Source organism: Salmo salar, chromosome 21, assembly GCF_965601325.2.
Source record: "Salmo salar chromosome 21, fSalSal1, whole genome shotgun sequence".
Classification (NCBI taxonomy): Eukaryota; Metazoa; Chordata; class Actinopteri; order Salmoniformes; family Salmonidae; genus Salmo; species Salmo salar.
In genome coordinates this window covers 36,229,775-36,252,301 of record NC_138311.1, presented here as the reverse complement: position 1 = coordinate 36,252,301, position 22,527 = coordinate 36,229,775, and the positions used below count along the sequence as shown (strand labels likewise).

The window sequence follows — 22,527 nt, the reverse complement described above, 5'->3', positions numbered from 1 at the left end:
ACGTGCTCAATGGGATTGAGATCCGGGCTCTTTGCTGGCCATGGCAGAACACTGACATTCCTAACTTGCAGGAAATCACGCACAGAATGAGCAGTATGGCTGGTGGCATTGTCATGCTGGAGGGTCATGTCAGGATGAGCCTGCAGGAAGGGTACCACATGAGGGAGGAGGATGTCTTCCCTGTAAGGCACGGTGTTGAGATTGCCTGCAATGACAACAAGCTCAGTCCGATGATTGTGGACCCTCCACCTCCAAATCGATCCCGCTCTAGAGTACAGGCCTCGGTGTAACGCTCATTCCTTCGACGATAAACACGAATTTCACCTTTATTTAATAGGCCATTTAACCAGGTAAGCTAGTTGAGAACAAGTTCTCATTTACAACTGCGACCTGGCCAAGATAAAGAAAAGCAGTGTGACAGAAACAACAACACAGAGTTACACATGGAATAAACAAGCGTACAGTCAATAACACAATAGAAAAAAAAGAAAGTCTATATACAGTGTGTGCAAATGGCATGAGGAGGTAAGGCAATAAATAGGCCATAGTAGCAAAGTAATTACAATTTAGCAGATTAACACTGGAGTGATAGATGAGCAGATGATGATGAGCAGATGATGGTGTGTAAGTAGTGATACTGGTGTGCAAAATAGCAGCAAAGTAAATAAAAACAATATGGGGATGAGGTAGTTAGATTGGGTGGGCTATTTACAGATGGACTATGTACAGGTGCAGTGATTGGTTTAGCTGCTCAGATAGCTAATGTTTAAAGTTAGTGAGGGAAATGTAAGTCTCCAGCTTCAGCAATTTTTGCAATTCGTTCCAGTCACTGGCAGCAGAGAACTGGAAGGAAAGGCGGCCAAAGGAGGTGTTGGCTTTGGGGATGACCAGTGAGATATACCTGCTGGAGCGCATGCTACGGGTGGGTGTTGTTATCGTGACCAGTGAGATAAGGCGGAGCTTTACCTAGCATAGACTTATAGATGACCTGGAGCCAGTTGGTCTGGCGACGAATATATAGCGAGGGCCAGCCGACAAGAGCATACAGGTCGCAGTGGTGGGTGGTATAAGGCGCTTTGGTAACAAAACAGATGGTACTGTGATAGAATACATCCAATTTGCTGAGTAGAGTATTGGAAGCTATTTTGTAGATGACATCGCCGAAGTCGAGGATCGGTAGGATAGTCAGTTTTACTAGGGTAAGTTTGGCTGCGTGAGTGAAGGAGGCTTTGTTGCGAAATAGAAAGCCGATTCTAGATTTGATTTTGGATTGGAGATGTTTGATATGAGTCTGGAAGGAGAGTTTACAGTCTAGCCAGACACCAAGGTATTTGTATTTGTCCACGTATTCTAGGTCAGAACCGTCCAGAGTAGTGATGCTAGTCGGGCGGGCGGGTGTGGGCAGCGAACGGTTGAAAAGCATGCATTTGGTTTTACTAGCGTTTAAGAGCAGTTGGAGGCCACGGAAGGAGTGTTGTATGGCATTGAAGCTCGTTTGGAGGTTAGTTAACACAGTGTCCAAAGAAGGGCAAGATGTATACAGAATGGTGTCGTCTGCGTAGAGGTGGATCAGGGAATCACCAGCAGCAAGAGCGACATCGTTGATATATACAGAGAAAAGAGTCGGCCTGAGAATTGAACCATGTGGCACCCCCATAGAGACTGCCAGAGGTCCGGACAACAGGCCCTCCGATTTGACACACTGAACTCTGTCTGCGAAGTAGTTGGTGAACCAGGCGAGGCAGTCATTTGAGAAACCAAGGCTATGGAGTCTGCCGATAAGAATACGGTGATTGACAGAGTCGAAAGCCTTGGCCAGGTCAATGAAGACGGCTGCACAGTACTGTCTTTTATTGATGGCGGTTATGATTTCGTTTAGGACCTTGAGTGTGGCTGAGGTGCACCCGTGACCAGCTCGGAAACCGGATTGCACAGCGGAGAAGGTACGGTGGGATTCGAAATGGTCAGTGATCTGTTTATTAACTTGGCTTTCGAAGACCTTAGAAAGGCAGAGCAGGATGGATATAGGTCTATAACAGTTTGGGTCTAGAGTGTCACCCCCTTTGAAGAGGGGGATGACCGCGGCAGCTTCCCAATCTTTAGGGATCTCGGACGATACGAAAGAGAGGTTGAACAGACTGGTAATAGGGGTTGCAACAATGGCAGCGGATAGAGAGGGTCCAGATTGTCTAGCCCAGCTGATTTGTACGGGTCCAGATTTTGCAGCTCTTTCAGAACATCTGCTATCTGGATTTGGGCGAAGGAGAATCTGGGGAGGCTCGAGCAAGTAGCTGCAGGAGGTGCGGAGAGGTTGGCCGGTTTTGGGGTAGCCAGGAGGAAAGCATGGCCAGCCGTAGAGAAATGCTTATTGAAATGTTTGGTTATCATGGATTTATCGGTGGTGACCGTGTTACCTAGCCTCAGTGCAGTGGGCAGCTGGGAGGAGGTGCTATTATTCTCCATGGACTTTACAATGTCCCAAAACTTTTTGGAGTTAGAGCTACAGGATGCAAATTTCTGTTTGAAAAAGCTAGCCTTTGCTTTCCTAACTGTCTGCGTGTATTGGCTCCTGACTTCCCTGAACAGTTACATATCGCGGGGACTATTCAATGCTATTGCAGTCCGCCACAGGATGTTTTTGTGCTGGTCAAGGGCAGTCAGGTCTGGAGTGAACCAAGGGCTATATCTGTTCTTAATTCTACCTTTTTTGAAAGGGGCATGCTTATTTAAGATGGTGAGGAAATTACTTTTAAAGAACGACCAGGCATCCTTGACTGACGGGATGAGGTCAATATCCTTCCAGGATACCCGGGCCAGGTCGATTTGAAAGGCCTGCTCCCAGAAGTGTTTTAGGGAGCGTTGGACAGTGATGAGGGGTGGTCGTTTGACTGCGGACCCATAGCGGATGCAGGCAATGAGGCAGTGATCGCTGAGATCCAGCAGAGGTGTATTTGGAGGGCAAGTTGGTCAGGATAATATCTATGAGGGTGCCCATGTTTATGGATTTAGGGTTGTACCTGGTGGTTTCCTTGATCATTTGTGTAAAATTGAGGGCATCTAGCTTAGATTGTAGGACTGCTGGGGTGTTAAGCATATCCCAGTTTAGGTCCAGAACGAACTCTGAAGATAGATGGGGGGCAATCCATTCACATATGGTGTCCAGGGCACAGCTGGGAGCTGAGGGGGGTCTATAACAGGCGGCAACAGTGAGAGACTTATTTCTGGAGAGATTAATTTTAAAAATTAGAAGCTCGAACTGTTTGGGCATAGACCTGGAAAGTATGACAGAACTTTGCAAGCTATCTCTGCAGTACATTGCAACTCCTCCCCCTTTGGCAGTTCTATCTTGATGGAAAATGGCAGGCATCAGCTATGTAGCCAAGTGATCATAGGGTCCAGTGTACAGCAATAGATGGAACAGGGAAGCCGTGGGGTAGTCATTGCTATGCTAGCACGCGAGAGACACAGCGTTTAAAATTAGCAGGCCGGGGTAAGTAGAAGCGTCTGCTCCGACGTCCGGCAAAGGCTGGTTGAAGGCACAGCGGATGGAATTATGTCTGCGGATGTAACGATCGTCGTCGGGTGATGAGGAAGAGGACCAAAGCGCAGCTGGGAGCGAACACATGTTTATTCTTAACACTGAAATAAACACGTACACAAAACCAAGAAAATGCCGATACGTTAACTGCTCAAAACAAAGAGACAACACCCCACAAACAGCGTGGGGGAAAAAGGAACTTAAATGTGATCCCAATCAGAGACAACTAGCGACAGCTGTCTCTGATTGGGAATCGACAGAACCCAACATAGAAATAACCCACATAGAGCTAACACAAGGCTATAACGCAAACATAGAAAACAAACCAAGGAAAAATACCCAACGTGACACACCTTGACCAAAATACCCGAGTTCACCTGGTCAGGGCGTGACCGCGGACCAGTCGTGGTGGTACGGTGGGGCGCTGTGTCGACGAAGGTACCAGGCCAGATAGCGAAAGAGGTATTGTAGTTGTGGTAATTTCGTTTGCTAGCCGGGAGATGCGCCTGGCTCAGGGCTACCTTCAGGGCTGGGTCACTCAGTGGCAGCTAGCTAGTTGTGATGATCAGGAGTAATGGTCCAGGGTTTACGGCAAGAATCCGGCATTGTAGTGGAGAAAAACAGTCCGAGGCTGGCAGGTATTATCCAGGGTAAAAAACGGCTTTACCCTGAGCAGAGGGTAAAGGCCGCTAGCAGCGGCAAACAATGACTAAATAGCTAGTAGCTAATTAGCTGGCTAGCTCCTGATGAAAGTTTTGGTTGTGAGGTCAAAAAAAATAACAATTGTGGATCTGTGTCACATTGAGTGAGGAGGGTTACCGGAAGGTATATTTCATTTAAATATGGAAAAAGAGATGGAAAAATAAATTGGAATATATACAAAAAAGATGAAAAATACAAAAAGTAAACGAGAGGACGACAAACCACGTCTGCACTGCTACGCCATCTTGGAAAGATCATCACCCCTGGTGAGACAAAACCGTGACTCGTCAGTGAAGAGCACTTCAGTCCTGTCTGGTCCAGCGATGCTGGGTTTGTGCCCATAGGTGACGTTGTTGCCGGTGATGTCTGGTGAGGACCTGCCTTACAACAGGCCTACAAGCCCTCAGTCCAGCCTCTCTCAGCCTATTACGGACAGTCTGAGCACTGATGGAGGGATTGTGCGTTCCTGGTGTAACTCGAGAGTTGTTGTTGCCATCCTGTACCTGTCCTGCAGGTGGGATGTTCAGATGTACCGATCCTGTGCAGGTGTTGTTACACGTGGTCTGCCACTACGAGGACGATCAGCTGTCCGTCCTGTCTCCCAGTAGCGCTGTCTTAGGCATCTCACAGTACGGACATTGCAATTTATTGCCCTGGCCACATCTTCAGTACTCATGCCTCCTTGCAGCATGCCTAAGGCACGTTCACGCAGATGAGCAGGGACCCTTGGCATCTTTCTTTTGGTGTTTTTCAGAGTCAGTAGAAAGGCCTCTTTAGTGTCCTACGTTTTCATAACTGTGACCTTATTTGCCTACCATCTGTAAGCTGTTAGTGTCTTAACAACCGTTCCACAGGTGCATGTTCATTCATTGTTTATGGTTCATTGAACAAGCATGGGAAATAGTGTTTAAACCCTTTACAATGAAGCTCTGTGAAGTTATTTGGATTTTTACGAATTATCTTTGAAAGGCAGGGTCCTGAAAAAGGGCAGTTTCTTTTTTTGCTGTGTTTATATAGCCCCAAAATGGGTTGTAACCACAGCGGAACCTTTTTGATGGTACTAGATATAACTTTTTTTATGTTCTTTATTGAACCTTAGGAAGGATTCTCTACAGCACCATAAAAGTTCCATTTAGAACCTTATGAGCATGGTTATTTAAAGAACCTTCAAAAAAGGTTCCATATAGCGCATAAAAGGGTTATGCTATGGTTACAAGCCCCAAAAAACTAATTTGGAACTATATAGAACCATTCGTTTTTAGTGTGCACTGAGCAGTCTTCACCGACAGAGGAGAGGACAAAGTACAGGGTTACACACCCACACAGCAACACACACACACTGCCAATACCTTGAAACAGCTCAGGGTAAATGCATGAGTAAGGACTTGCTCCCCTCAGCCTATATAGCTGATCACTGATCACTAGGTAAACATGACATACTGACATAGCATGATAAATCAGTCATATTAATCACCTGACTAAACAAAGGCGTGTGAAACACAGGTCATGGCCAGACAGACACATACACACGCAAGAACCCACACACACACGCACACACACACACACAAATGTGCACAGACATACAGATGCACGCACGCACACATGCGCACACCCCTACTGTCTACACTCATCATAATTACTGAATGAGAATGGAGCTGCTTTGGAGACTTCTTTAGTCAAGCAGTAGCTAACAAATATATATATATATTTTCATGGTGTACAAGACATTGGTCTGATTCGCGGCTATCTGAGTGGACTGAGCCATTGTGGAGGCCATGGGGGTGGCACCGTCCATCACTCTAAGACACGTGCTACTGAAATTGTATATGGTTATATTATGTAAGAACAACTGTGCTACACTAATAAAAATAATATTACTTTATAACAAATGCCCTTTCTCCCGCATTGGATAGCGGTCGCTGTCCACGGTTCTGAAACACATCAGTACGCTGTTGAATTGCCGCCTTTTCCTAGACCATGTTGCTATGTGCATAATAGCAACGTTAACCAGCACATTGGTGTTGAGAACAATGTGGAGGAGGCAGCAGCTGAATGAGGAGACGAGAAAACACCCCTTGCCTTATTGTCTAAGAAACCCTAACTTAATTAGGTCTAAAATCAATAGCCTAACTGTTGAATGTGCCTGGATTTATAAATCATCCATATATATCTACAGAAAAAAAGACAGATTCTGCTTCTGTTGCCTGTTTGAGTGTTTGTTTAATAGACTACTGTTTTCTTGAGCACCAAGCCTCACTCAACCACATGTCGGAAGAACAATTTCACAAATCCGGCTGTTTTTAATCTTTGCTATGTTAGAACAGCCTCTCTGGTATTATTTATAATTCATTTAACGTTGTTCCAAATTGTCAACAACAAAAAAATGCTTCATAATAATAATAACCCTCCTTTTTCTTGATCTCCTTCTTATTGTCATTATTAATATTATTATTATGATATCATTATAATAATAGGTAATGTCATTATCATTAGTAGGCTTAGTATAGCAGCCTTGTATAACCACCATCGAGCTGTAGGCCTAGGAGCGCATCCTGTTTAGTCTTAATACCGTAACTTAGGCATATTTCAATATATAGGCTACTGTATCAACCAATCATTCACCAGTTCATGTCATCACACAGCATACCAGTCATTCATGATTTGAAATGCAATTAAGCATTTTAGTTTACAAATAAAATAAAGTGACCCTTAAATAATTAGCGTAAACAATAAATGAACCTCTAATAGAGCTGGCTGGAGTGTTTACGGACATATTCAACCAATCCCTATCCCAGCCTGCTGTCCCCACATGCTTCAAGATGGCCACCATTATTTACCACCACAAATCGATGCTGGCAGTAAGACTGCAATCAACGAGATGTATAGGGCCATAAGCAAACAAGAAAATGCTCATCCAGAGGCGGCACTCCTAGTGGCCAGTGACTTTAATGGAGGAAAACTGAAATCTGTTTTTACCTCATTTCTACCAGCATGTCACCAATGCAACTAGAGGGGAAAAAAATTCTAGATCACCTTTACTTTACACACAGTGATGCATACAAAGCTCTCCCTCACCCTCCATTTGGCAAATCTGGCCATAACTCTATCTTACTGATTCCTGCTTACAAGCAAAAACTCAAACAGGAAGTACCAGTGACGCACTCAATACGTAAATGGTCAGATGAAGCGGATGCTAAGCTAATGGACTGTTTCGCTAGCAGAAACTGGAATATGTTCAGGGATTCATCCAATAACATTGAGGAGTTTACCACATCAGTCACCGGCTTCATTAATAAATGCACCGACGACGTCGTCCCCACAGTGACCGTACGTACATATCCCAACCAGAAGCCATGTGTTACAGGCAACATCCGCACTGAGCTAAAGTTTAGAGTCAATGAGTGGGACACTAATCCATAGGCTTATAAGAAATCCTGCTACGCCCTCCAACAAACCATCAAACATGCAAAGTGTCAATATGGATCCCACTACACCGGTTCTGATGCCCGTCGGATGTGGCAGGGCTTGCTAACTATCATAGATTACAAAGGGAAACTCGGCTGAGAGTTGCCCAGTGACACGAGCCTAGCAGATGAGCTAAATGCCTTCTATACTCGCTTCGAGGCAAGCAACACTGAACCATGCATGAGAGCACTAGCTGTTCCGGACGACTGTATGATCACGCTCTCCGTAGCCAATGTGAGTAAGACATTTAAACAGGTTAACATTCACAAGGCCACAAGGACAGACGGATTACCAGGACGCATACTGACCAGCTGGCAAGTGTCTTCACTGACATTTTTAAACTCTCCCTGACCGAGTCTGTAATACCCACATGTTTCAAGCAAATCACCATAGTCCCTTAGCCCAAGAACACCAAGGCAACCTGTCTAAATGACTACCGCCACGTAGCACTCACATTTGTAGCCATGAAATGCTTTGAAAGGCTGGTCATGGTTCACATCAACACCATCATCCCAAAAACCCTGGACCCACTCCAATTTGCTTACCGCCCAAATAGATCCACAGATGACGCAATCTCTATTGCACTCCACACTACCCTTTCCCACCTGGACAAAAGGAACACCTATGTGAGATTGGTGTTCATTGGCAACAGCTCAGCGTTCAACACCATAGTGCCCACAAAGCTCATCACTAAGCTAAGGACCCTGGGACTGAACACCTCCCTCTGCAACTGGATCCTGGACCTCCTGACAGGCCGCCCCCACGGGCTAAGGGTAGGCAACAACACATCTGCCACGCTGACCCTCAACACAGGGACCCTCATGGTTGCGTGCTCAGTCCCCTCCTGTACTCCCTGTTCAACCACGACTGCATGGCCAAGCACGACTCCAACACCATCATTAAGTTTGCTGATGACACAACAGTGGTAGGCCTGATCACAGACAACGATGAGACAGCCTATAGGGAGGAGGTCAGAGACCTGGCAGTGTGGTGCCAGGACAAGAACCTCTCCCTCAACGTGGACAAGACAAAGGATCTTATCGTGGACTACAGGAAACAGAGGACAGAACATGCCCCCATTCACATCGACAGGGCTGTAGTGAAGCAGGTCAAGAGCTTCAAGTTCCTTGGTGTGCACATCGCTAAGGACCTATCATGGTCCAAAAACACCAACGCAGTCGTGAAGAGGGCACAACAACACCTCTTCCCTTTTAGGATGCTGAACAGTTTTGCCAAGGGCCCTGAGATCCTCAAAAGGTTAAACAGCTGCACCATTGAGAGCATCTTGACTTGCAGCATCACCGCTTGGTATGGCAACTACTCGGCATCCGACCGCAAGGCACTAGAGGGTAGTGCGTACAGCCGAGAACATCAGTGGGGCCGAACCCCCTGCAATCCAGGACCTCTATACCAAGCGGTGTCAGAGGAAGGCCCAAAAAAAGACAGCCACCCAAGTCATTGATTGTTCTTTCTGCTACTGCACAGCAAGCGGTACCAGAGCACCAAACCTGGGACCAAAAGGCTCCTGAATAGCTTCTACCCCCAAGTCATAAGACTGCTGAACAGTTAACCAAATGGCTACCAGGACTATTTACATTGCCTCCCTTTATTATTTATTTAGCGCCATTTTTTTGCACTGACTCTATCCATGCACTCACACATAGTACACTGAAACTCCAAAACACACACTACATATACTCACACAACACACACACCAGCATATTGACACCACACACTCACACAGACACACTTTCACATACGCTGATGCTACTCTGTTTATTATATATCCTGATTGCCTAGTCACTTTTACCTCTACCCACATGTACATACTCTATTACCTCAACTACCGTATCTCGTACCACTGCACATTGACCCGGTACTGGTACTCTGTATATAGCCTCGCTATTGTTTTTATTGCGTTACTATGTCCTTTTTTATTTAACAAATATGTTTCTTACTTTTTACCTCTGCATTGCTAGGAACGGGATCGTAAGTAAGGATTTCACTGTAATGTATATACCTGTTGTAATTGGTGCATGTGACCAATACAATTTTATTTTATTATTACGATGCTGGTTGACCTAGAACTATCTAGTATTTTAGTCAAATCTATGTTGATTATTTGAAAGGATAATTCTCATTAAATGTATTAAACAGTCAGAATATGTTATGGATGCAGCATTGAAATAGGCAAATTTAATGTTTTTTTCTTTTTAAGGAATTGGTTGCAATCTGTCATCTGCCTGCTGCAAAATAATTCATTAAAATTGTCTGAGCCTGAGCCTACTAAGCTCCTATAAGCACATGACTAATACATGAACACTGACTGAGGAGGAAAGCTTATTATAGTTCATTTCAGAAATGCTTTTGAACAATACCTTATATTACTGTTTCTAAAAAGATTAGTTTAGCCTCCAATCCACGGCTAGTTGTAATTAAAGGGTGATTATACTGTGTAAAATGTTATTTTATTGGCCCCTCCCGTTGGATTATATGCCTGTTAGTAAGGTTTTGCTATTGAGCTGTAATTTACTAAGCAGTGCTAAGTAATAAAATGTAGCAACATTTTGTAAAATTCTAGCTTTCCTTGGATAGATTGTTAGATTCAAGATTTCTATGTTTTACTCACTGAAAAAACAAACACGAGACAGAAATTGGGCTTTCATACTGTATGCTGAGCTGATGAGGCCCACTTCACAGTGTATGACAAAGTCAGATTAGGTTGTATACAGATTATATAGTCAGGTTCCAATGCTTTATAATGTCACATTATTCTCCTTTATGTTCTGCCACTATCTGGTTATACACTGGCAACACATCCCTCTATTAAAGAACACAGGCTCCCCAGTAAACACTCCTCATCCTGTCTGTCACCCCCAGTCAGAAAGGCACTAATAAAAGTTGTATACCGGAGTAAAGATTTGTGGATAAATACAAGGTTTTAATTTGAGGTGCTGATAATTAACATTAATATGTGATCTGGAAATAATTGCACATGTAGCAGCAGCCTACGATAGCGCCACCACGTCTTTGACATTCCTATTGTGTTACACACTCTATGATTCCATGGTTGCATCTCAAAATGGCACCCAATTCCGTTTATAGTGCACTACTTTTGACCAGAGCCATATGGGCCATGGTCAAAAGTAGTGCACTATACCGGGAATAGTGTACCATTTGGGTCATAACCCATGTAACAGGGACTGGGGATGTCACACTGTCCGACACGGTATGAATTAGTGGAACAGGTTAAAATAGACTAGTTTCATTAAATGCAGAGAACAGCTCCTGTATATTATAGAGGAAATAATGAATGACTTATTGTCTATTAATGAAGAAATCTGTGATTAATTTAACATGGTGTTGACAAGACCACTGTGAAGGACCCTGTATATATAACACCTCATCCTCTATAGGGAATATTTCTACCACACAGAAAGCTTCTCCTAAAGTGGATGACTCTATAACACCTAGTCCTCTTTGGGAAATTGCCTTCACCTCTTTGATATGTCTTGCACACAGTCTGTGATAGCTTCCTATATAGCTAGGCACAATTCCTCTCTAACCAAAGTAGAACAGAGCTCTAACAAAACCTTGTTGAAAAGCCAACTCCGTTGAAACAGACAACCAATAACTTACAAATATGGTGTGAAATATGCCTTGTGTGAATCCTGTACAACCAGGTTGTGACATGAAGTGCATGTTATGAGGCCTGTCTCTGACTAGTTTGAGTGATATTGCAAATAAATCTGACGTTACATGACACTTGTATTATATTACCACAGCTTCCCTGCTTAAAGATTATCCTGTTTTACAAACAACCAAACAAGGCTATATTGGGTTAAGTAGCTTATCTTGAATCTTCACGGACTTACCCAATGATTTCACCATGCAAATAGAAAAAAAATATATTTTGATAAGGGAAATATCTAAATTTACTGGGGGGAGGGCTGGTCCAACTCAAGGCGTCATAAAAAAAAGCATCCCCGTCCCAAAAGTTACAAATATTTTTACATTACCCTCCCTTTACATTACCCTCCCCCCTCATAGAATGAACTCAAAATAATGTTTACGACCACAAACAACAATAACTCGTCGATGCCACGCAGGGCTACGGGCCAGAAGGTTGAGGGTTCGCCGACCACCACAGACGAGCTCACTCTCCCTGCCTTTATCATTACACTACGATCAGAGCCGGCAGCATACAATAATCAGCTAGGGGGAAATCAGATCTTCAGAAAAAAAATTGCAGACCTCCACAAATCTGGTACATTCTTGGGAGCAATTTCCAAACGCCTGAAGGTACCACGTTCACCTGTACAAACAATAGTACGCAAGTATAAACACCATGGGACCACGCAGCCGTCATACCGCTCAGGAAAGAGACGCGTTCTGTCTTCTAGAGATGAATGTACTTTGGTGCGAAAAGTGCAAATCAATCCCAGAAAAACAGCAAAGGACCTTGTGAAGATGCTGGTTGAAACAGGTACAAAAGTATCTATATCCACAGTAAAACGAGTCCTATATCGACATAACCTGAAAGGCCGCTCAGCACGGAAGAAGTCACTGCTCCAAAACCGCCATAAATAGCCAGACTACGGTTTGCAACTGCACATGGGGACAAAGATCGTACTTTTTGGAGAAATGTCCTCTGGTCTGTTGAAACAAAAATAGAACTGTTTGGCCATAATGACCATCGTTATGTTTGGAGGAAAAATGCTTGCAAGCAGAGGAACACCATCCCAACCGTGAAGCACGGGGGTGGCAGCATCATGTTGTGGGGGTGCTTTGCTGCAGGAGGGACTGGTGCACTTCACAAAATAGATGGCATCATGAGGGTGGAAAATGATGTGGATATATTGAAGCAACATCACAAGACATCAGTCAGGAAGTTAAAGCTTGGTCGCAAATTGGTCTTCCAAATGGACAATGACCCCAAGCATACTTCCAAAGTTGTGGCAAAATGGCTTAAGGACAACAAAGTCAAGGTATTGGAGTGGCCATCACAAAGCCCTCACCTCAACCCTATTGAAAATTTGTGGGCAGAACTGAAAAAGCATGTGTGAGCAAGGAGGCCTACAAACCTGACTCAGTTGCACCAGCTCTGTCAGGAGGAATGGGCCAAAATTCACCCAACTTATTATGGGAAGCTTGTGGAAGTCTACCCGAAACGTTTGACCCAAGTTCAACAATTTAAAGGCAATGCTACCAAATATTAATTGAGTGTATGTAAACTTCTGTCCTCCTGGGAATGTGATGAAAGAAATAAAAGCTGAAATAAATCATTCTCTCTACCATTACTCTGACATTTCACATTCTTAAAATAAAGTGGTGATCCTAACTGACCTAAGACAGGGAATTTTTACCAGAATTAAATGTCAGGAATTGTGAAAAACTGAGTGTAAATGTATTTGGCTAAGGTGTATGTAAACTTCCGACTTCAACTGTATGTAGATATTCCATTCAAAAAAATCTGCAGTTTCCAGCTACAATAGTCATTTACAACATTAACAATGTCTACACTGTATTTCTGATCAATTTGATGTTATTTTAATGGACAAAAAAGTTGCTTTTCTTTCAAAAACAAGGACATTTCTAAGTGACCCCAAACTTTTGAACAGTAGTGTATGTCTGAATATCGACCATAAATCCACATGAACAGCCAAACATTAAACAGTATACCGTTTTCCATATAATGCCTACTGAGGTATAGATGTTTTCTTATAATGTCTGCTGAGATATTGGTTGTCTATTATATGTGGGCCACAGTAATGAGGTTGTGAAAGAAGGACAGACAGCAGGATCCTGAGCTCAGCTTTTCCACCAGTCATCATTCTCACCTGCTCCATCTGTCCCTCATATCAGACCTGCCTAGCAGAGCATGAGCCAGACATCCCTCCCTCCATCCCTCCCCCCCCCCTCCCTCCCCTGCCTACCTCCTTCCCCTGTCTACCTACCTCCCTCATTCCCCTCTCCCTCCCCTGCCTACCTACATCCCTCCTTCCCCTCTCCCTCCCCTGCCTCCCTCCCTCCCCTGCCTCCCTCTCCTGCATACCTCCCACCCTACCTCCTTCCCCTTCCTCCTTTCCTTCCTTCCTCCCCTGCCTGCCTGCCTCCCTCGCCTGCCTGGATGCCTCCCTCCCTCCCTCCCCTGGCTGCCTACCTCCCTCCCTCCCCTGCCTACCTCCCTCCCCTGCCTACCTCCCTCCCCTACATCCTCTCCACGTCATTCCCCTTCTCTCCTTGTCATTCCCCCTCTCTCCATGAAATTCACCATCTCTCCCCCTCTCCCCGTCACTCCCGTCACTCCTGTCTCTCCCTGTCTCTCCCCATCTCGCCCCGTCACTCCCGTCTCTACCCTGCTCTCCCCATCTCTACCCATCTCTACCCGTCTCTAGCCCTCTCTCCCCTACCCCCTTCTCCCCTACCCCTCTCTCCGTGTCTCTCCTCTCCCCTTACCCCTCTCTCCCCTACCCCTTCATCTCTCCTCTCCTCCTACACCTCTCTCCCTCTCTTCCGTACCCCATCTCTCCTCTCCTCTACCCCTCTCTCTCCTACCCCTTTATCTCTCCTCTCCCCCTAACCCTCTCTCCCCTACCCCTTCATCTCTCCACTCCCCCTAACCCTCTCTCCCCTACCCCTTCATCTCTCCTCTCCCCCTACCCCTCTCTCCCCTACCCCTTCATCTCTCCTCTCCCCTTTTATCTCTCCTCTCCCCCTACCCCTCTCTCCCCTACCCCTTCATCTCTCCTCTCCCCCTACCCCTCTTTCCCCTACCCCTCTCTCCTCTATCCCTACCCCTCTCTCCCCCTACCCCTCTCTTCCCCATCCATCCTAAGGGTGGGGTCGTGGTGTAGACTAGCCTGTGCTGATCCGCTGAGCGACACCTATGCAGCATCCCTGGTTTAACAGGAGGCCGGAGCTGCCTCAGAGAATGTAATTGTGACTGTAATGCAGACACATGGGAGCTGTGGTGTAAAACGTACATGCACACCAGCAGTTGGCTGGACGGAAGGTACTTCATCACTTTTTCCAGAACAAGTAATTAAAGTGCCACCTGCCGTGCCCACCGGAGAGGACACACACCTCGGCTGGGTTGACTTGGTGTCACGGCATCTCTCTCTCTCCCTCTCCCCTCCATCACAGTCCACTACAAAATCTCTAATTAATTAGAATATCGCAATGTTGATTACACAAGCCCATATCAAAGTGGTGTTTATGTTTACCTAGCTAACCCCTGAATTAAAGAATGAATTCAGTCTGCTGCGGCTGCATTCTCGTACTGGGAGCACTGGCACACATCAGTGTATTGGTTCATTTTCTTTCTGTCTGATATCACTTTTTGGAGAGGATTTATACAGACCATCTAACAGATTGTGTGGCAAGCAACCCTACCCGTCATATCCGTCCAAGTTGGATTCTTTCAGAACGGAGAGAGCGTGGCCCTTTCTTTCAGTGACTGTGAAGAGAGAAAGACAAGAGAAAAAAAATAGTTAATGTGTTAATGAAGGAGAGATGAAATCGAATGGCTGGCACAAAAAAAATGCTTTTAGTAACTCTATCCAATGTTAGTTTGGCACGTGGCTGTGATGAACATATGGTGGTGTCTGTGAAGCAGAATTTATACTTGCATGCTGTTTGCATTTTTAATCAAGAAAATAGAAGCTGTACAAAAAGGCTGTCTCATGAGTGTTAAAGCTCCTCTCACTAATGCAAAGCACAGTCAGCAATGATACTACTCATGTTCATTATCTGGTTATAACACTACATATTACTAGTACGTACAACACTACGTACATACAACACTACTACATATTACTAGTACATACAACACTACGTACATACAACACTACTACATATTACTAGTACATACAACACTACGTACATACAACACTACTACATATTACTAGTACATACAACACTACGTACATACAACACTACGTACATACAACACTACTACATATTACTAGTACATACAACACTACGTACATACAACACTACTACATATTACTAGTACATACAACACTACGTACATACAACACTACTACATATTACTAGTACATACAACACTACGTACATACAACACTACGTACATACAACACTACTACATATTACTAGTACATACAGTGAGGGAAAAAAGTATTTGATCCCCTGCTGATTTTGTAAGTTTGCCCACCGACAAAGAAATGATCAGTCTATAATTTTAATGGTAGGTTTATTTGAACAGTGAGAGACAGAATAACAACAATAAAATCCAGAAAAACACGCATGTCAAAAATGTTATAAAATGATTTGCATTTTAATGGAGGGAAATAAGTATTTGACCCCTCTGCAAAACATGACTTAGTACTTGGTGGCAAAACCCTTGTTGGCAATCACAGAGGTCAGACGTTTCTTGTAGTTGGCCACCAGGTTTGCACACATCTCAGGAGGGATTTTGTCCGACTCCTCTTTGCAGATCTTCTCCAAGTCATTAAGGTTTCGAGGCTGACGTTTGGCAACTCGAACCTCCAGCTCCCTCCACTGATTTTCTATGGGATTAAGGTCTGGAGACTGGCTAGGTCACTCCAGGACTTTAATGTGCTTCTTCTTGAGCCACTCCTTTGTTGCCTTGGCTGTGCGTTTTGGGTCATTGTCATGCTGGAATACCCATCCACGACCCATTTTCAAAGCCCTGGCTGAGGGAAGGAGGTTCTCACCCAAGATTTGACGGTACATGGCCCTGTCCATCGTCCCTTTGATGCGGTGAAGTTGTCCTATCCCCTTATCAGAAAAACACCCCCAAAGCATAATGTTTCCACCTCCATGTTTGACGGTGGGGATGGTGTTCTTGGGGTCATAGGCAGCATTCCTCCTCCTCCTCCAAACACGGTGAGTTGAGTTGATGCCAAAGAGCTCCATTTTGGTCTCATCTGACCACAACACTTTCACCCAGTTGTCCTCTGAATCATTCAGATGTTCATTGGCAAACTTCAGACGGGCATGTACATGTGCTTTCTTGAGCAGGAGGACCTTGTGGGCGCTGCAGGATTTCAGTCCTTCACGATAATCGCACCAACTGTTGTCACCTTCTCACCAAGCTGCTTGGCGATGGTCTTGTAGCCAATTCCAGCCTTGTGTAGGTCTACAATCTTGTCCCTGACATCCTTGGAGAGCTCTTTGGTCTTGACCATGGTGGAGAGTTTGGAATCTGATTGATTGATTGCTTCTGTGGACAGGTGTCTTTTATACAGGTAACAAACTGAGATTAGGAGCACTCCCTTTAAGAGTGTGCCTCTAATCTCGGCTCGTTACCTGTATAAAAGACACCTGGGAGCCAGAAATCTTTCTGATTGAGAGATGGTCAAGTACTTATTTCCCCCCTTAAAATGCAAATCAATTTATAACATTTTTGACATGTGTTTTTCTGGATTTTTTTGTTGTTATTCTGTCTGTCACTGTTCAAATAAACCTACCATTAAAATTATAGACTGATCATTTCTTTGTCATTGGGCAAACGTACAAAATCAGCAGGGGATCAAATAATTTTTTTCCCTCACTGTACAATACTACTACATACTACTAGTACATACGACACTACTACATATTACTAGTACATACGACACTACTACATATTACTAGTACATACAACACTACTACATATTACTAGTACATACAACACTACTACATATTACTAGTACATACAACACTACTACATATTATACAGTGCCTTCGAAAAGTTTTCATACCCCTTGACTTTTTCCACATTTTGTTAGGTTACAGTCTTATTCTAAAATGTATTAAATAGTTTTTTCCCCCTCATCAATTTAGGGGTTACCGAGTGGCACAGCGGTCTATGGCACTGCATCGCAATGCTAGAGGCGTCACTACAGACCCTGGGCCCGGGCTGTATCACAAACGGCAGTGATCGGGAGTCCCACAGTGCGACGCACAATTGGCCCAGTGTCATCCGGGTTAGGGGAGGATTTGGCCGGGGCAGGCCGTCAATGTAAATAAGAATTTTGTTCTTAACTGACTTGCCTAGTTAAATAAAGGTGAAATAAAAAGGCACCTAAAGGACTCTCAGACCATGAGAAACAAGATTCAGGAATGGCTTCGGGACAAGTCTCTGAATGTCCTTGAGTGGCCAGAGCCTGGACATGAACCTGATCGTACATCTCTGGAGAGTAGAGGTCGACCGATTAATTAGGGCATATTTCAAGTTTTCATAACAATCGGAAATTGGTATTTTTGGACGCCGATCTGGCCTAATTTTTTTTTTTTTTTTTTACACCTTTATCTAACTATGCAAGTCAGTTAAGAACACATTCTTTTTTTCAATGACGGCCTAGGAACGGTGGGTTAACTGCCTTGTTCAGGGGCAGAACGACAGATTTTTACCTTGTCAGCTCGGGGATTCAATCTTGCAACCTTACGGTTAACTAGTCCAACGCTTAAACCACCAGCTTTACATTGCACTCCACGAGGAGCCTGCAAGTTACGTGAATGCAGTAAGAAGCCAAGGTAAGTTGCTAGCTAGCATTAAACTTATCTTATAAAAAACAATCACTCAATCATAAATCACTAGTTAACTACACATGGTTGATGATATTACTAGTTTATCTAGCCTGTCCTGCGTTGCATATAATCGCTTAGGTACACGTTGCTCCAATGTGTACCTAACCATAAACATCAATGCCTTTCTTAAAATCAATACACAAGTATATATTTTTAAACCTGCATATTTAGTTAATATTGCCTGCTTACATGAATTTCTTTTAACTAGGGAAAATGTGTCACTTCTCTTGCAACAGAGTCAGGGTATATGCAGCAGTTTGGGCCGCCTGGCTCGTTGCGAACTGTGAAGACTATTTCTTCCTAACAAAAGACAGCCGACTTCGCCAAACGGGGGATGATTTAACAAAAGCGCATCTGCAACAAAAGCACAATCGTTGCATGACTGTACCTAACCATAAACATCAATGCCTTTCTTAAAATCAATACACAGAAGTATATATTTTTAAACCTGCATATTTAGCTAAAAGAAATCCAGGTTATCAGGCAATATTAACCAGGTGAAATTGTGTCACTTCTCTTGCGTTCATTGCACGCAGAGTCAGGGTATATGCAACAGTTTGGTCCGCCTGGCTCGTTGCGAACTAATTTGCCAGAATTTTACGTAATTATGACATGATATTGTATGTAACAATGTAACAGAAATATTTAGACTTAGGGATGCCACACGTTAGATAAAATACGGAACGGTTCCGTATTTCACTGAAAGGAAAAACGTTTTGTTTTCAAGATGATAGTTTCCGGATTCGACCATATTAATGACCTAAGGCTCGTATTTCTGTGTATTTATTATATTATAATTAAGTCTATGATTTGATAGAGCAGTCTGACTGAGAGGTGGTAGGCAGCAGCAGGCTCGTAAGCATTCATTCAAACAGCACTTTCGTGCGTTTTGCCAGCAGCTCTTCGCTGTGCTTCAAGCATTGCGCTGTTTATGACTTCAAGCCTATCAACTCTGAAGATTAGTCTGGTGTAACCGATTTGAAATGGCTAGCTAGTTAGCGGGTGCGCGCTAATAGCGTTTCAAATGTCACTCGCTCTGAGACTTGGGAGTGGTTGTTCCCCTTGCTCAGTATGGGTAACGCTGCTTCAAGGGTGGCTGTTGTCGATGTGTTCCTGGTTCGTGCCCAGGTAGGAGCAAGGAGAGGGACGGAAGCTATACTGTTACATTGGCAATACTAAAGTGCCTATAAGAACATCCAATAGTCAAAGGTATATGAAATACAAATCGTATGGAGAGAAATAGTCCTATAATTCCTATAATAACTACAACCTAAAACTTCTTAACTGAGAATATTGAAGACTCATGTTAAAAGGAACCACCAGCTTTCATATGTTCTCATGTTCTGAGCAAGGAACTTAAACGTTAGCTTTTTTACATGGCACATATTGCACTTTTACTTTCTTCTCCAAAACTGTGTTTTTGCATTATTTAAACCAAATTGTACGTTTCATTATTTATTTGAGACTAAATAGATTTTTATTTATGTATTATATTAAGTTAAAATAAAAGTGTTCATTCAGTATTGTTGTAATTGTCATTATTACAAACATATATATATATATATATATATATATATATATATATATATTTTTTTTTTATATACATATATATATTTTTTAAACTGCCGATTAATCGGTATCGGCTATCTTTGGTTCTCCAATAATCGGTATGGGCATTGAAAATCATAATCGGTCGACATCCAGTAGCAACACAACATGGCAGCAGCACAACATGGTAGCAGCACAAAACATGGTACAAACATTATTGGGCACAGACAACAGCACAGACAAGTACTGTCAACTGTGGGACCTTATATAGACAGGTGTGTGCCTTCCCAAATCATGTCCAATCAATTGAATTTACCACAGGTGGACTCCAATCAAGTTGTAGAAACATCTCAAGGATGATCAATATAAACAGGATGCACCTGAGTTCAACATCGAGTCTCATAGCAAACGGTCTGAATACTTATGTAAATAAGTTATTTCTGTTTTTATTTTTAATACAATTCATTCAGACCCCATAATGACAAAGCGAAAACAGGTTTGTAGAAATGTTTTCAAATTGTGTGTAGATTCTTGAGGATTCGTAAAAAATTGAATCCATTTTAGTATAAGGCTGTAACGTAACAAACTGTGGAAAAAGTAAATGGGTCTGAAAACGAAGGCACTTTATGTTGTTATACGTAAATACATATTATACATAGTTATAAGTAAATACATATTATATGTTGTTATATGTACTACATATTGTATGTAGTTATATGTATACTTGTCAGAGTGTGTAAAAGAGGCAAAGTCTGGTGCAGGAGAGTAGCGTGATGTAAACAGGGGCACTTTATTAAAGTTCCAAAACGAGAGCACAACATAAATCAAATGCGCTCACAAACACGGTACATAACAAAAGTAAAGCGTGTAAAAAGAGGAGCCGACTTCGGCGGAAGTCATGACAGTACCCCCCCTTGACGCACGGCTCCAGCGGCGCGCCGACACCGGCCTCGAGGACAACCCGGAGGACGAGGCGCAGGGCGATCCGGCCGGCGACGGTGAAACTCCCACAACAGTTCAGGATCCAAAACATCTGCAACCGGAACCCAGCACCTCTCCTCCGGCCCGTACCCCTCCCACTTTACGAGGTACTGAAGGCCCCCCACCCGACGCCTCGAATCCAGGATGGAACGAACGATGTACGCCGGGGCCCCCTCGATGTCCAAAGGGGGCGGAGGGACCTCCCGCACCTCAGATTCCTGGAGCGGACCAGCCACCACCGGCCTGAGGAGAGACACATGGAACGAGGGTTTAATACGATAATCAGAGGGAAGCTGTAATCTATAACATACCTCGTTCACCCTCCTCAGGACTTTAAATGGCCCCACACCACGGACTCAGCTTCCGGCAGGGCAGGCGGAGGGGCAGGTTACAGGTCGAGAGCCAGACACGGTCCCCCGGTGCGAACACCGGGGTCTCACTGCGGTGACAGTCCGCGCTGGCTTTCTGGTGAAGCGCGGCTCGCTGGAGATGGACACGTCCCATGTCTCCTCCGCGCGCCTAAACCAGTCGTCCACAGCAGGAGTCTCGGTCTGACCCTGATGCCATGGTGCCAGAACCGGCTGGTACCCCAATACGCACTGAAAGGGGGAGAGGTTAGTTCTGTGCCCACTCCCCCGGCCGGTCCTGGCAATAGGACCGCAGAAACCTGCCCACATCCTGGTTGACTCTCTCTACCTGCCCGTTACTCTCGGGGTGAAAACCTGAGGTAAGGCTAATCGAGACCCCCAGACGTTCCATGAACGCCTTCCAAACTCTCGATGTGAACTGGGGACCCCAATCCGTAGTGCCGGAAGACGTATGTAAACAGGGCCTCCGCAGTCTGTAGGGCCGTAGGGAGACCAGGCAGAGAGAGGAGACGACAGGACTTAGAAAAACGATCCACAACGACCAGGGTTGTGTTATTTCCCTATGAGGGAGGAAGATCCGTTAGGAAATCCACTGACAGATGTGACCAAGGTTGTTGTGGAACGGGTAAGGGATGTAACTTACCTCTAAGGCTCCGAGACACCTGCCCACACTGGGCACACACCAAGCAGGAGGAGACATAAACCCTCACGTCCTTAGCCAAAGTGGGCCACCAGTACTTCCCAGTCAGACAGCACACCGTCCGACCAATCCCCGGATGACCAGAGGAGGGAGACGTGTGGGCCCAAGAGATCAACTGGTCACGGACAGCAGACAGAACGTACACACGCCCATCCAGAACTCACACGACCGGCGCTATCAGGCAGGAGGCCGGGAGTATGGGAGTCTGATCCATGGGCCGCTCCTCTGTGTCATACAGCCGGGACAGTGCGTCTGCCTTCTTATTCTGGGAACCTGGTCTGTAGGATAGGGTAAGCACAAAACGGGTAAAGAACATGGCCCACCTTGCCTGATGAGGATTCAGTCTCCTCGCTTCCCGGATGTACTCCAGGTTGTGGCGGTCAGTCCAGATGAGAAAAGGGTGTTTAGCCCCCTCAAGCCAATGTCTCCACGCTTTCAACGCTTTAACCACAGCCAACAACTCCCGGTCCCCCACATCATAGTTACGCTACGCTGGGCTTCTTCGAGAAGAAAGCACAGGGGCGGAGTTTCTGTGGCGTGCCCGAGCGCTGTGAGAGCACGGCTCCTATCCCAGCCTCAGGCGCGTCCACCTCCACTATGAATGCCAAAGAGGGATCCGGATGGGCCAGCACTGGAGCCGAAGTAAACAGAGCTCTTAGTTGCCCAAA

At 44.7% G+C, this 22,527-nt stretch overlaps 1 protein-coding gene across 2 annotated transcripts in view; it reads right to left on the bottom strand.

Annotated features, from left to right (window-relative positions):
* Nucleotides 1-22,527, bottom strand: part of cerkl (CERK like autophagy regulator) — a 99,580-nt gene that overhangs the window by 19,360 nt on the left and 57,693 nt on the right. For both annotated transcript variants that reach the window (XM_045704726.2, XM_045704725.2), the window contains exon 4: nucleotides 15,101-15,164. In XM_045704726.2, coding sequence (XP_045560682.1) covers nucleotides 15,101-15,164 — 64 coding nt within the window. The remainder of the gene's footprint in view (nucleotides 1-15,100; nucleotides 15,165-22,527) is intronic.